Source organism: Melanerpes formicivorus, unplaced genomic scaffold (genome assembly GCF_026170545.1).
Source record: "Melanerpes formicivorus ecotype bairdi unplaced genomic scaffold, bMelFor1.0.p_v2 SCAF_83, whole genome shotgun sequence".
Lineage (NCBI taxonomy): Eukaryota > Metazoa > Chordata > Aves > Piciformes > Picidae > Melanerpes > Melanerpes formicivorus.
The window spans coordinates 881,666-896,864 of record NW_027142435.1 but is presented as its reverse complement, the minus strand read 5'-3'; the positions used below and the strand labels follow the sequence as shown (position 1 = coordinate 896,864).

Genomic DNA, 15,199 nt, shown 5'->3' with positions numbered 1-15,199 from the left:
TTTGGAGGACTCAGGTTTTGCAGGACTGGAAGAAGAAACTTGGTTCAGGAGAGAAGTTAGCTTCAGGCTGAGGTTTCCAAACAACTCAGAGGCTCATTGAACAAAACCAACCCCAAAAGTCCAGCAGGAGGACAGAGAACCAAAGCCAAGAGGAACAAACCCAAAGCCGACCAGGGCAGGCGAGATGTCAGCTGCAGAGCGCAGGTGTGAGGTGAGGGGAGGTTAGCATTGCTCTCTCTGCAGGTGCCAGGGCGCTGGCAGGGGCTGCAGCTGCTACCTCTGCGGGCCGGGGCTGTGCTGCAGCTTGCGGAGCAGGATCTGAGTCAGGTCGAAGGTTGTGAAGCTGATTCCCACCGCGATGGGGCCCTTGACCCAGTTCATGCTGAGCCCTTTGTAGAGGCCCCGGACGAGTCCCTCCTCCCGGACGATCTCCTGCATGGTGAGGAGGATGGAGCTGTAGGTGTGTCCCAGCACCCCCCGCGGTCTGCATGCGGCGCCGGACCACGTCCAGGGGGTAGGAGGCGGACTGCCCGATGAGGCCGGCGCAGGCTCCGAACAGCAGCCGCTCGGCGGGGGAGGGCTGAGCCCTGCCGCTGTGATCTGGGGAGGGAGGGGAGAGAGAGCTGAGCGCAGAGAGCCTCCCGCAAAGGCCAAGGGGCAAAGGGGGCCGGGGGCCGCGGGCAGCGCCGGGGAGCCGCAGAGCCCCTGCCCGGCTGGGGCAGTGCCCGAGGCTGGGGCTGGGGCAGTGCCCGCGGCTGGGGCAGTGCCCGCGGCTGGGGCTGGGGCAGGGGCAGTGCCCGAGGCTGGGGCAGCCGGGGCGGCTCCGGGGTGCTGCCCTGCGAGGCACAGCGACTGCTGCTCAGCAGCTGCTGCAGAGGGGAAGGCTCCTGTCCTCCAGCTGGGCTGGGTGGGAAGGGACCTTCAGAGGGCATCGAGTCCAAGTCCCAGGAGCCAAGGAGCCTGGAGAAGACTCCAGGGGCACCTCAGAGCTGCCTCCCAGTGCCTGAAGGGATCCCACAGGAGGGCTGCAGAGAGACTTTTGCTGAGGGTGTCTGGAGCCAGGCCAAGGGGGAAGGGTTTGGAGCTGAGGGGGAGCAGGGTGAGACTGGAGCTGAGGAAGAAGTTCCTCAGTAGGAGGGTGGTGAGACTCTGGAGCAGGCTGCCAGGGAGGCTGTGGAGTCTCCTCCTCTGCAGAGCTTCTGACCCCACCTGGCTACTATGATCCTGGGCAAGCTGCTGTGGGTGCCCTGCTGGAGCAGGGGGCTGGACTGAGGATCTCCAGAGGTCCCTTCCAGCCCCTAGCACACTGTGATCTGCAGCTGGCCCAGAGCCTGCCCTGCTGCCCCAGAGCCTGCCCTGCTGCCCCAGAGCCTGCCCTGCTGCCCCAGAGCCTGCCCTGCTGCCCCAGAGCCTGCCCTGCTGGCCCAGAGCCTGCCCTGCTGCCCCTGCCAGCAGCCCAAGCTGCCTTTACCTGCGTGCAGCTTCTTCAGCGTCTCGTAGGTGAAGAAGCTGAGCCCAGCATAGGGAATGACTCCCAGGATGGTTGGTGTGAAGCCTCTGTAGAGAGTCTTCAGCCCTTCCTCCCTGGATATCCGGATGAAGACGTGGACAATGTTGCTGTACCTGGCAGGAGGGCAGAGGGAGACCAAAGCTGTGCTGCTTAGTGCTGCACCCAGCAGGGCTGAGGGAACCAGCACCCAGGGCAGCAGCCAAGGGGGAAGTCTGGCACCAGCTCTCTCCAGCCCTACCACCAGGAGCTGCCCTGCCCTCCTGTGGAGCCCTGCTGCCAGCTGGCCTCCTAAAGACCCCTGCCCAGGTTCTCCTGGGGGGGAGCAAGCTCTGCTGCCAGCCCCTGTGCCCGCTGCTCGCTGTGCCAGCGCCCAGGCTCCGAGGGGCTCCGAAGGCTCTGAGCAAGCAGTGACCCAGAAAATGGGACCAGGAATCCATCTGGCCTGAAGAGCAAGGCCTGCACTGGGTGCTGGTGGTGCTGGCACCGGCTTGCCTGGGCACTTACATCTCCTTTGGCGTGACAGCCATGCGGGCACGGACCATGTCCAGGGGGTAGGTGAGGATGGCAGCCGTGGTGCCGGCCAGGGAGCCGGCGATGAAGCGGGGGAAGGGAGTCAGCGCCCTGGGGAGAGAGGAGACCAAGCACATCACCTGCAGGTGGAAGTGCTGCCTGGCTCCAGCTCTGCCACCTCCTGCACCCCTGCCCTGCCCAGGAGAGGTGGCTGGGGGCAGCAAGGCTGCCTGGGGCTGGCTCAGGCACCACTGGCCGAGAGCAAGGGGCTCAGGCCACCTGCACAGCTCAGTGCCAGGCTGCATCCTGCTGCTGCTCTGTTTTGCCTGCACAGGGAGCTGCTCACTCGGGGTCTGGGCCACCTCTTGCTCCTGCCTCCAGGGGCCAGGGCCTGCTCCTCACAGAGGCCTCCCCTGAGCAAGAGGGGAGCTCAGCCCTGGCTCCCTCCGGGGAGGGCCCAGCACAGCCCTGTCCCCACAGAGCTGCCAGCTCAGGACCTCAGCCCCCTGCTCCCTCCCCGAGCTCTGCAGCTCCCACAGACTGCTCCAAGCCTCCTCCTGTGCCAGGCCCCAGGCCAGGCTGCATCTTACTTTCCCTGGAAGCCGTAGTAGCTGCCCAGGAGCTGCTTGTACTCCTCGTGAGCACAGAACTGGATGGCGGCGTAGGGAATCACCCGGACCATGGTGGCTGAGTTCCCTCTCCACAGGCTCCAGAAGCCCTCGTTGAGGTAGGTGTGGTAAATCAGCCTGTAGGCTTCCTGCAGGCAAGGGAGCAAAGGGCACACAGTGGTGAGAGGGAGCCCAGACAATAGCAGGGGGCAAAAGGGTGACCCTGCAGCTCGACCTCTCCCAATCCTCCTTCCCAGCCCAGCTGCAAGGAGCTGAGAGCAGCTGGATGTGCTCACAGGCCTCCAGCCCTCTCAGCTAGCCTCAGCTGCTCAAGGCCTCAGCCAGCTTGGCCTTGAACACCCCCAAGGAGGTTGTTGATTTGCTGTGAGGCTGCTGCAGGCCTGGAGCAGAGAGGTTGTGGAGTCTCCTTCTGTGCAGAGCTCCCAACCCCCCCTGGGCACTGTGCTCCTGGGCAGGCTGCTGGGGGAGCCCTGCTGGGGCTGGGGGAGCTCCAGAGGTCCCTTCCCTACCATTCCATGGAGCAGGGGATGGGACTCAGCCTCCTGTGGCTCTGTGGTTTAGTGTCACAGGCAGAAGCTGGAGGGGGACTGAGGCTCCTCTGTCAGGCACAGAGCACAGAGATGAGCTTGGAAGTGCAGTGTCCTAAGGAGCACTGCAAGCAGCCTTCCCCTCTCTGCCCTCTCACTGCAAGTGCTGCTGAGGAAACCCAAGCAAGAGAATTCACTGAAGCAGGCAGCTGCTGGGGGGGCATCACTGCCATCAGTCAGGCAGCTCAGGTCAAGAGGAGACAGGCAGCAGCTCACCTTGGCAGAAAATCGTTTTGAAGACACTGCAAGGAGAAGAGAAAATAAGGATTAGGTCTTGCACTGCACTCAGAAGGCTGCAAGAAACCACAGGGGGCAAAAGAGAGGCAAAGAATGAATGGAAGGGGAAGCAGAGAGGCTTTAGATGAAACACAGGCTGTAAGTGCTCCCAAACTCCCTGTAGCATGGGGGCTACAGGGGGGCTGGGGAGGGACCTGGGAGAAGTGCCAGGACAGGGAGCAATGGCTGTGAGCTGGGAGAGAGGAGGCTGAGGCTGGAGAGGGGGAAGAAACTCTTGGCAGTGAGGGTGAGGAGAGCCTGGCCCAGGCTGCCCAGGGAGGCTGTGGCTGCCTCCTGCCTGGGGCTGCTCAAGGCCAGGCTGGGTGAGGCCCTGAGCAGCTGAGGCTGCCTGAGAGCTGTCCCTGCCCATGGCAAGGGTTGGAGGTGATGAGCTCTGAGCTCCCTTCCAGCCCAACCCATTCAGTGTCTCCCTGCCCCCCAGGAGCAGCCACACACTGCTCAGCACTGGCACAGCTGAGTCCCATCCCTGGCAGGGAGCTCAGGAGCCAAAGCAGAGGCAGTGCTGGGACAAGTGGAGGCCTGGGAGGGGATCCCCAGGGGCAGCTGCTGCCTGCCCCTGCTCCTGCAGCCTGCACCTCAGCCCTGGCTGGGACACCTCCAGCCCCAGAGTGTTTACTCTGCTGAAGCAAGCACAGCCCAGCCCCAGCCCTGCCCCAGCTCTGCCCCATCCTGCCCCAGCCCTGCCCCAGCCCAGCCTCAGCCCTGCCCCAGCCCTGCCCCAGCCCTGCCCCAGCCCTGCCCCATCCTGCCCCAGCCCTGCCCCAGCCCTGCCCCATCCTGCCCCAGCCCTGCCCCAGCCCAGCCTCAGCCCTGCCCCAGCCCTGCCCCAGCCCTGCCCCAGCCCTGCCCCAGCCCTGCCCCATCCTGCCCCAGTCCAGCCCCAGCCCTGCCCCAGCCCTGCCCCATCCTGCCCCAGCTCTGCCCCATCCTGCCCCAGCCCTGCCCCAGCTCTGCCCCAGCCCTGCCCCAGCTCTGCCCCAGCTCTGCCCCATCCTGCCCCAGCCCTGCCCCATCCTGCCCCATCCTGCCCCAGCCCTGCCCCAGCCCAGGCTTTAGCTGCCCACAGCTTCATCCCCTGCTGCTGCTGCTGGCTTCTGGGAGCCAAACCCAGGCCAGCTGAGAGTCAACTCAAAATCAAATCTCATCCAGGGATTAGCTTAAACCTCCCCCCCTGCATCTCCTCTGGGATGTCAGCCAGCCTGGAGCCTCCTGGCTCCCCCCCCCATGCCTGCTGCCTCCCCCCCCCCCATGCCTCCTGCCTCCCCCCCCCCCCCCATGCCTCCTGCCTCCCCCCCCCCCATGCCTCCTGGCTCCCCCCCCCCATGCCTCCTGCCTCCCCCCCCCCCATGCCTCCTGCCTCCCCCCCCCCCATGCCTCCTGCCTCCCCCCCCATGCCTCCTGGCTCCCCCCCCCCCATGCCTCCTGCCTCCCCCCCCCCATGCCTCCTGGCTCCCCCCCCCCATGTCTCCTGCCTCCCCCCCCATGCCTCCTGGCTCCCCCCCTGCCTCCTGCCTCCCCCCCCCCATGCCTCCTGCCTCCCCCCCCCATGCCTCCTGGCTCCCCCCCCCATGCCTCCTGCCTCCCCCCCCCCCCTGCCTCCTGCCTCCCCCCCTGCCTCCTGGCTCCCCCCCCCCCTGCCTCCTGCCTCCCCCCCCCCCCAATGCCTCCTGCCTCCCCCCATGCCTCCTGGCTCCCCCCCCCTGCCCTCCTGGCTCCCCCCCTGCCCTCCTCTGTGGGACCACTGCTGGGGGGCAGAGCCTGCACTGACACCAGGACCTGGGCAGCATGGGGCTGAGCCCCCAGCCCTGCCCAGCACCTCAGGGTTTTCAGCTCCAGCTCAAAGGGCCTCACCTTGGAACATGATTTTTGTCCTGTCCAGTGGAGCTACAGCAGTTTTAGCCACAGCCCCAGCCAGGGCCCCAGACATCAGGGAGTTGAGGACCTTCTTCTTCTCCTGGTTGCCCTGGAACAAAGCATTGCTCAGGGGGACACAGCCAGCACCACCCAGAGCCTGTGGCTGCCTGGGGGTGCTCAAGGCCAGGCTGGATGAGGCCCTGAGCAGCTGAGCCCAGCTGAGAGCTGTCCCTGCCCATGGCAGGGGTTGGAGCAGCTGAGCTCTGAGCTCCCTTCCCCCCTGAGCCCTGCTGGGGCTCTGTGACCTTTGCTGCAGCCTTTAGCTCCTCTCCAGGGCCTGGCTCAGAACTGTCTTCAGCCCCTGCAGCACAGTGAGCTCCTGGTCAGACCCTGCAGGGCCAAGCCTGGACTGCTGCAGCTGTGAGGCCCAAGCCCTGCTCCATCCCTGACAGCTGAGCCAGCACCTCCCCAGTTCCCTTCTTGCCCTCAGTGACACCAGAGCCCTGCTCCTGAGGGCCTACCAACAGAGCCAGGCAGCTTCCCTCCTCCTCCTGGTGGATCTTCCTGCCACAGCTGCCCACAGAGGGGCACAGGGCAAGGAGGGACTCGGAAGCTAAGCCCCTGAGGGCTGAGGCCTGGCAGCCAAGCCAAGGCTTGGGATCATTAACTCGGTGATCTCCCACAGAAGTTAACATTTCTCCCCTTCCCAGCACCTTTCCCAGCTCCAAAGTTAATCTTTACTACCAAAAGCTGTGGTTCAGCTCAGCTCTCCCCCCCAGGCCCTGCCTGCCTGCTGCCCCAGCAGGGAGCAGCCATGCAGGGGGGCAGGGCTGGCTGCACTGCAGCCTGAGCTCAGTCTGGGCAGCCCAGGGCTCAGCAGCACCTCCTCTCCCTGCCTCTGGCAGCAGCCAGAGCCCAGGCTGCAGGGCTCCCCTCCCAGCTCTGCCACCAGAGCCCTGGGCAGCCCTGCCAGCTGGGAGCCATGCCCAGGCTCTGCCCAGGGGGCTGCCACTGCTTGCCCATCCCCAGGGAAAGCAGGAGGTAGCCATGGGGAGGCTTCCACACACTGCAGCTCCCTCAGGGCTCCACAGCTCCAAGCCTCTGCAGAGCAGCCACAGGCAGCACTGCCCTGCCCTGCCCTTACCTCTGCTGGGAGATGTGCTGATGCAGCTGGCTCCACATCCTGCCCCTGGAAGTGCTCTGCCCCTCCTCTCACACCATTACCCATGCCACTTGCACTGCGGGTGGGCAGCAGAGCTCCGGCTCCTGCAGGGAGAGAAGCAGCATCCAGCCCCAGGAGCCCTGCCGGGAGGAGCAGCCTGCCCCAGGGCCAGGAGCAGCAGGGAAAGCCCCAGCCCAGCCCCAGCAGGAGGAACACTCCCAGGATCCACCTGAGCACAGGCTGAGGGAGCTGGGGCTGGGCAGCCTGGGGGGGAAGGCTCCAGGGGCAGCTCAGGGCTGCCTGAAGGGAGCCTGCAGGGAGGCTGCAGAGAGACTTTGCTGAGGGGGGCTGGAGCCAGGCCAGGGGGGAAGGGTTTGGAGCTGAGGCAGAGCAGGGTTGGAGTGGAGCTGAGGCAGAAGTTCCTCGGTGTGAGGCTGCTGAGAGCCTGGCCCAGGCTGCCCAGGGAGGCTGTGGCTGCCTCCTGCCTGGGGGTGTTCAAACCCTGAGCAACCTGAGCCGTGGGAGGGGTCCCTGAGCTGTGGGAGGGGTCCCTGCCCGTGGCAGGGGCCTGGAACTGGATCATCTTTAAGGTTTCCTCCAACCCAACCCATTCTGTGAATCTATGAAGAGCACTTCCAGGATCCTTTCCTTCCTTCAAGGTGCCAGGCTGGGGCACTTGGAGGCTGTGCCAACCACCAACACTCTGAGGAGCCCACGAGGAGCCCAGGGCCAAGGCACCCATGGGCTCTGCAGAGGAGGAGCAGCTTCTGCTCCCTCCCCAGGCAGGAGCTTTGACTGCTGAGCATCCAGACACTGCAGGAGGCATCCAGAAACCCAACCCCAGCCCTGGAAAAGGGGAAAAAATAGTCCCAGGAGGCAGGGCTGCAGGGCTGGCAGGAGCAGCTGGAGGCTATTCTGGGCAGGGGGATCCAGTGCCTCACACCTCCCACAGGGGCTGCTGGCTCCAGAGCTCCTGCTCCCCACAGCTGCACTGCTGCCTGCCCCAGACTGCCAGCAGGGAGGGGGTTGGAAGGGACCTCTGGAGCAGGGGGGAGCAGGGCTGGGGAGCAGTGCAGGTTGTGACACCAGGCTGTGACATCTGCCCTGCCTGGGCACAGGCAACAAAGCTGCTGAGGGGCAAAGGCTGAGAGCCCTGGGGCTGAGAGCCTGCAGCAGAGCAGCCCCAGAGGGAGCTGAGCAATGCTCAGCAGGAGCTGAAGGAGCTGTGGGGGGCAGGAGGCTGGGGCCAGGCCCTGCTCAGGGGTGCCCAGGGACAGCACAAGGGCCAAGGGACACAAAGTGGAGCCCAGGAGGTTCCACCTGAACTGGAGGAGAAACTTCTTTGGTGTGAGGCTGCTGCAGGCCTGGGGCAGGCTGCCCAGAGAGGTTGTGGAGTCTCCTGTGCAGAGCTCCCAACCCCCCCTGGGCACTGTGCTGCTGGGGGAGCCCTGCTGGGGCAGGGGCTGCAGTGGGTGAGCTCCAGAGGTCCCTTCCAGCCCTCCCTGCTGGGGCTCTGCCGAGCACAGGCTCCTGGTTACCTCTCTTCACCAGCTGCAGTTTCTTCCTTTCCTGCCCCTGCCCTGGGACCTGCCCTGCCACACAATGGCCCTCAGCAAGAGCATGCAAGGAACCAGAGGTGGAGAAGCCAGCCCTGGCTGTCTCAAAGCAGGGAATGTAGGTCATGATATCAGATTTATCTCTCTCCCAAAAATAACCCCAGCCCCCCCCCAAAACAGAGCTAAGCTAAGGAGCTTAGGGAGGCACAAAACAACCTCAGTTTAAAGCCTGATTGGGAAAGATGATTGAGGAAGAGCTTTTTAGGCTCCAAACTGGTGGCCTGAAGGCTGTGCTGCTCTGAGAGCTGCCTCATGCACAGAGGACCTGCCCTTGCCCAGGGATGCTCTCCCTGATCCCCCTCAGGCATGTGGGGGTTTACTTTTAGTGCCTGGTGCCCTGAGCTCACCAGCACCTGGCTGCCTGCTCCCTCTTGCAGCTGCCCTCATCCTCCACATCAGAACAGCCTCTGAAGCCCCAGACCCAGGGCAGGGGTTGGCCTGAAGGGACCTTGAAGCTCATCCAGTGCCAGCCCCCTGCCATGGGCAGGGACACCTCCCCCAGCCCAGGCTGCTCAGGGCCTCATCCAGCCTGGCCCTGAACAGCTCCAGGGAGGGCACAGCCACAGCCTCCCTGGGCAGCCTGCTGCAGGTCTCCTCACCCTCACTGGAGCTCTCCACACACCTTCAGCTCTGAGGACAGAAGGGGAGAAGCTGAGGATTGGATTTGTCTTTCCCAGCAGCCCTGTGTGATGCCTGCTGGGGTCCCAGGAGCCCCTGGCACACACATCTGCCTCCAGCTCCTCTCTCAGAGCTAAGCATTCCCCTCAGAGACTTTATAATCAGGAAGGAGAAGTGCAGGAGAAGGAGAGTTCAAAAGTTAAAGAGGTTTAATGGGTAACAGATGCTCTGCTCTGCCCTGCCCACAGCGCTGCTGCTTGACTGGAAGCACCAAGCACAGCTCCAGCTGGAGGCTCTGCCTGCAGCTTCCCCTCCTTCACTCACAGCCACGAAGATGCTTCCCCCAGCTGTGAATCAGGGAGGCTCAGGCCCTCTGTGGCATCTGAAAGGGCTGGACCCAGCTGCAGTGCTCAGCTTTGGGATGGTCCTGAGCCCTGGGGCTCTCCCGAGGCCAGCTGCCCAGAAGCCTCTGGGTGGAAGCACTGAGGCTGGAGAAGGTCATCCCTGGGGCTACAAAGGTGCAGAGGGGACAGGAGCATCTCTGATGAGGAAAGGCTGAGAGGGTTGGGGTGTTCAGACTGGAGCAGGGCAGCCTGAGGAGGGCTCTGAGCGGTGCTGGTCAAGGCTGGGAGTCAGGATGGGAGCAGACACCTTGGGCAGGCTGCCCCTGCTCTGGCAGAGGGGCTGGGACTGGATGATCTCCAGAGCTCCCCTCCGGCCTCTGTGGTCTTGAGAGACCATTTCCCACCTCCGCGGTCCTGGGAGCTGTGCACAGCACCTCCTGCACTGCCAGCTGCCAGCCCTCCCCGGGGCACCAGCCTGCCGGAGGCAGAGGTCACCCGTGGGGCAGAATGGGCTCCACTCCGGTGCCAAGGATCCTGCCCAAGCCCACCCGTGCCCAGCAGCTTCCCTGCGCACCCAGCAGCTTCCCTGCGCACCCAGCAGCCCGCCGGCCCCTCAGCGCTCATCGTCAGCTCATTAGGGTCGCTAATGAGGGCTGCAGGGAAGCCAGGAGGGAGGCAGAGCCCAGAGGGTGGCTGCGGAGGCGCTCCCGGGCAGGCTGAGGCTGAGCAGCACCCAGGGAAGTTGCTCAGTTAAGGTTTCCTTCAACTGTTGTTAAACTGAGCCATTGAGCCTGGCACGGGGAGGGCTGCGCTGAGCTCCGGCAGCCTCCCCCCTGCCCCGGCAGCCTCCCCCCGGCAGCCTCCCCCCGGCAGCCTCCCCCCCGGCAGCCTCCCCCCGGCAGCCTCCCCCCCGGCAGCCTCCCCCCCGCCCCAGCAGCCTCCCCCCGGCAGCCTCCCCCCGCAGCCTCCCCCCGGCAGCCTCCCCCCCGCCCCCGGCAGCCTCCCCCCTGCCCCGGCAGCCTCCCCCCCGCCCCAGCAGCCTCCCCCCGGCAGCCTCCCCCCGGCAGCCTCCCCTCCAGCCTCGGAGCACAGAATAAAGCAGCACAGAATAAAGCAGCACAGAAAAGCGCAGCCAAAAAGGGCTCGGGAGGGGCAGAAGGGGGGGGTGGGCTAGGAGGAGGTGGCCCCTCGAGGTCCAGCTCTGCCTCCCAGTTTGGTTAAGCCACCGAAGCTCCAGCGCGGCTCTGCCCTGCGGACTCAGCTCTCTCCACTCCCATTCAGCTTCCAGCTGCACACAAAGCTGCTCCCAGGACATCAGCTGCGGGCAGCCCCCTGCACTCCTGCCTTTAAAGGCCTCCACAGAAGCTGTTAGCAAGCTCTGAGAGTCAAAGCCTGCCTGAATTGCAGGATCTGGAAGACTTTCATCCCCTCCCGGCCCCCCCTGCTTCCTTAGCTCCCAAGCACAGAACCAATCCCTCCCCTGCCTCCCTCAGCCAGACCCAGCTCCGGGCTGCCAACAGACCCAAAGCCTTTGGATGGCTTCAGAGGCTCTGATCTGAACCAAGGCAGTTCAGAAACGGTTAAGTGCCAGCCCCTGCCAGCAGAGCCAGCTGCATTATTCAGCAGGCTTCAGGAGACTCAGGGCTTGAAGGAAGCTTGGAAGGCAGGCAGAGAACAGAGAGAATCTTGGCAAGGCAGAACAGGGCTTCATTCTTCAGCTGCTGAAAGGAGGCTGTTGCTGGGGACACCTCAACCAGGCCTTGCACAGCCAAAAACTGAAGCCCAGCTCTTATCTGCTAGACAGATAACAGCTTTAGCTGAGGGGGAAGGCAGCACTGGAGCAAGGGGACTGAGCCCAGGGGCCCTCTCCGTGTGGCAGGCAGCCACTGGCCTCCTCCAGGAGCAGGAGGCAGAAAACAACCCAGCAGCAGCCCCACAGATGTGGGGAGTGGAGTGGTGAGGGGACAGCAACAGCTGCCTGGGGGGGCTGGGGCTGAGAGCCTGCAGAGGAGCAGCCCCAGAGGGGATCTCACTGTGAGCAGCTAAAGGTGGAGGTGCTGAGGATGGGGCTGGGCTCTCTGCAGCTGTGCTCAGGGACAGGGCAAGGGGCACAAAGTGGAGCCCAGGAGGCTCCACCTGAGCAGGAGGAGAAACCTCTGTGGTGTGAGGCTGCTGGAGGCCTGGGGCAGGCTGCCCAGAGAGGTTCTGGAGTCTCCTTCTCTGCAGAGCTTCCAAGCCCCCCTGGGCACTGTGCCCCTGGGCAGGCTGCTGTGGGAGCCCTGCTGGAGCAGGGGGTTGGACTGGGTGAGCTCCAGAGGTCCCTTCCAAGCTCTACCCTTCCATGACTCTACCTCAGAGCCAGCAGCACTCCCATGGCACTGACACACCAGCACCAGCAGCTGCACAGCAGTGAGCAGAGGATTTAAAGCACAAGTAGGGAGCAAAGAACTCCTCCCAGCACTCACTTATTTATGACCTGGAGCAAGCTGCTTGCATCTCAGTTCACCTTTCCCCACCACACAGAACAGAATGTCCCCCTGTGACAGCTGCCAGGAATGCATCACCTGGAAGATGGAGAGCAGCAGCACTGCAGGGTGAGAACTTCAAGCCCTGACATCATTTTGCCCTCAGGAAGGCACAAAGCTGAAGGCAGCTTCCTACCACGAGCAGCAGAGTTACCAGGAGAGATTCACTCTGGCTCCTGAGCTCTCTTCTGACAGCAAACCTGTCTGACCTGAACCAAGCCCATCTGCTCCAGCAGGCAACCACAGCCTGACAGCTGCACTGCTGCTCACCTGCTGCTTTATGCAACCTCTGGAAGCAAAGCTGAGCACAGCAGAGGTGTCTGAGACAGGCTCACAGTGGGGACTGCCCAAGCCGGGAGCCAGCTGCAGGTCAAGCAAACAGCAATGACTGCAGCTCCTGACTTGCCCTGCTGTGCTATCCAGAGCTGAGCCTCCCCTGCCTGAAGCAATCACCAGTGCCAGAGAGCTGCTGCAGAAATCCAAGGACAGCCCCAGGCCACCCCAGCGCAGCAGCTCTGCCCAAGACCAGCATCCAGAGGCCCTAAAGAATGGCTTTTGACTTGCTGGGGTGGTGAAAGCAAAGGCAGGCTGAGTGTCCCCAGCAGGCTGAGTGTCCCCAGCAGGCTGAGTGTCCCCAGCTCGGGAAGGAGGCACTGATGCTCAGAGTCACCTGGAACCCAGCCCTGCCGTTTCAGACACCCAAGGCCACAACTATTTTGAAGCACATCCACTCCCAGGTCGGTGCTGAGGTTAACCAGCCCCCCTGGGACCCTCATTACCGACTCTCTCTCCTCCCCCAGCTGTTTCCCACCACCCACAGACATCCCTGCTGCTCCTCTCCACCCGCCCTGCTCCCAGCACAGAGCCATTTAAAACCCAGAGTGTTTTCCAAACACTCCAAATTCACCAAACCACAGGAAAAGAGCAGAGCAGCAGACAAGCCCCAGAGAAAGCTTTGCAACCAACAGGACCACGAGGCACTCAGGAGCCCAACCCAAACGGCAGCCAAGTGACAGCAGCCTCCAAACCCACTCCTAAATGAACAGCCAGGAGGAAAAGCCCAGCAAGGGAGGCAGAGCCAGCTCCAGCCCCCCGGGCTTCGGGGCAGTGCAGGGTTAAGGTCAACCCAGCGACTGCAGCACCAGGGGCTGGGGCTGGGGAGCAGCCATGCAGAGGTTTGTGTGCAGCAGGGAAGGTGGCCTGGGGTTTGTTAACCCTGCACAGTCCCTTCCAGCCTTTCCCCTGTGTCTTTCTGTGTGTGACAGAATTTAGACCCAAGCCAAGCCACTGCCTCCAGCTCCACAGCCGAAGGCAAAACAGGAAAGTCAGCCCTGCCCTGCAACTTTCTGCTCATGCTGAAGGGAGAGAAGCAGAAGGAGGCATCAGAGGGATCTGCACTTAAGACCTTCCACACCCTCTGGTATCTCCCCAGCAGCAGAGGGTTTGCCTTATCCTCGGGTACAGAGCAGCTTCAGCACAACGGAGAAATCACATCTTGCATCTGGGGACACAGCTGGGGACACAGCTGGGGACACGCACATCCGAGCCCGGCTTTGGTCGGCAGAGTCCGAAGGGAGGAGCAGCCTGGAGCTCGGCACCGACACCTGCCCCGGCGCCGAGAGCAGGGACCGGCTGCGGGCAGGGGCAGGCAGCGAGGAGCAGGCAAGAGCGGCAGCGGGACAGGCTGGCAGGGCTGGGAGGTGGGGAGTAGGTGAGCAGGGGGGCAGGCAGGGGCTGGCAGGGCAGGCAGGGAGAGCTGGCAGGGCAGGCAGGGAGGGCAGGCAGGGAAGGCTGGCAGGGCAGGCAGGGAGGGCAGGGAGGGCTGGCAGGGGCTGGCAGGGCAGGCAGGGCAGACAGGGGCTGGCAGGGCAGGCAGGGAGGGCAGCCAGGGCAGGCAGGGCAGGCAGGGGCTGGCAGGGAGAGCTGGCAGGGCAGGCAGGGAGGGCTGGCAGGGCAGGCAGGGAGGGCAGGCAGGGGCTGGCAGGGCAGGCAGGGAGCGCAGGCAGGGGCTGGCAGGGCAGGCAGGGGCTGGCAGGGCAGGCAGGGAGCGCAGGCAGGGCAGGCAGGGAGGGCTGGCAGGGCAGGCAGGGGCTGGCAGGCAGGGCAGGCAGGGGCTGGCAGGGCAGGCAGGGGCTGGCAGGGAGCGCAGGCAGGGAGGGCAGGCAGGGGCTGGCAGGGCGGGCAGGGGCTGGCAGGGAGGGCAGGCAGGGAGGGCTGGCAGGGCAGGCAGGGAGGGCAGGCAGGGGCTGGCAGGGCAGGCAGGGAGGGCAGGCAGGGCAGGCAGGGAGGGCAGGCAGGGCAGGCAGGGAGGGCAGGCAGGGAGGGCTGGCAGGGAGCGCAGGCAGGGAGCGCAGGCAGGGAGCGCAGGCAGCCGGGCAGCGAGAGCCAGGGGCGGGCTGGGCCTCCAGCGCCGTGCCGCAGCCCGGTGCTGACCATGGCAAAGGCCGACGGCTGCTCCCCTGCAGCCCGGGCCGGCTCCCCGCACGGGTCCAGCCGCTCGCCAGAGCTCCCAGGCCCGTCCAGAGGGGCCGGACCCCGCCGCCCCCCGGGGACAGCAGGGGACGCGAGGTGACCCCGCGGGAGGCCGCGGCAAAGTCACCCTGCCCCGCGCGCCGCGACACGGCCCGGCGCCGCCCGCTGCTCGGGCAGCAAGGGCACGGCGGAGGGCACCCGGGGCGGGGTCAGGGCCGCCGCAGGGCGGAGGGGCCCGGGGCCGGCCCGCACTCACCGGCTCCGCTCCGCTCGGCGCCGCCTCAGCCGCCGTCTCCCCGCGGCCGCCCGCCCGCCCCCTCCCTCCTCCGCTGCGCCCGCGGGGAGGCGGGCCGTGCCCTGACGGCCGGCCAATGGCCGCGCCAGGAGCAGCACCGGGCACGGGGAGTGGCTGCGCGGCGGCAGACAGGCGGGGACGGCAGCCAATCGCCGGCGGCAAGGGGCGGGGCGAGCGGCAGGAGGCGGAACGCGCTGTGTCGGTATGGGGCGAGACGGAGGAGCGGCTGCGGTCGGCGCTCGGACGTGCCCGGCCGGGCCCCGGCCCCGGCCCCAGCCCCAGCCCTGCCTGGGCTCTCCTGGGGCTCGTTAACCCCCGCCCGGCAGCGTTTGTGCCGTGCCCGGCTCCGGTGGCATCGTGTCCTGCCCATGCTTTGCCCCTTCGCCTCGGACCTGTCCCCGCAGAGGTTAAAGCAGGGGGCTGGGATTCCAGCCTGGCACCAGCGGGCAGCAGGAAAATCCACCCAGCTTCTCCTGCCCAGCTTCGGTTCTTACAGCACCCCCTTAAACCTCGGTGCTGCTTCTTACCCCCCCCAGAACGTCCCTCACCAGCCAGGTCCCCAGAGCTCCCACCCCCTCTCCCCAGGGCTGGGGCCTTCAGGGTCTCTTCATCAGCCTTGTCTGCTCTGCCACAGCGTGGGGCACCTTCACCTGAGCACAGCAGTGAGGAGGCCAGAGCAGAGCCCAGACTGCTTTTGACACAGCAGAAGAGATGAGGCCCAGGGCCTCAAGCACTCTGAGGGGGCTAGAAGCCTTTGAAGGACACAATGACCTTTGCCAG

General features: G+C 65.2%; 1 protein-coding gene across 1 annotated transcript; it reads right to left on the bottom strand.

The window, feature by feature from the left end:
- On the bottom strand, positions 1–14,455 carry SLC25A42 (solute carrier family 25 member 42). Its single transcript, XM_068164755.1, is given in 9 exon segments — positions 1–477; positions 479–600; positions 1,472–1,623; positions 2,015–2,131; positions 2,611–2,777; positions 3,453–3,478; positions 5,385–5,496; positions 6,532–6,653; positions 14,381–14,455. Coding segments are annotated over 8 exon segments (984 nt in total). The 5' UTR covers positions 6,616–6,653; positions 14,381–14,455; the 3' UTR covers positions 1–273.
- Between the last annotated feature and the right edge of the window lie 744 nt (positions 14,456–15,199).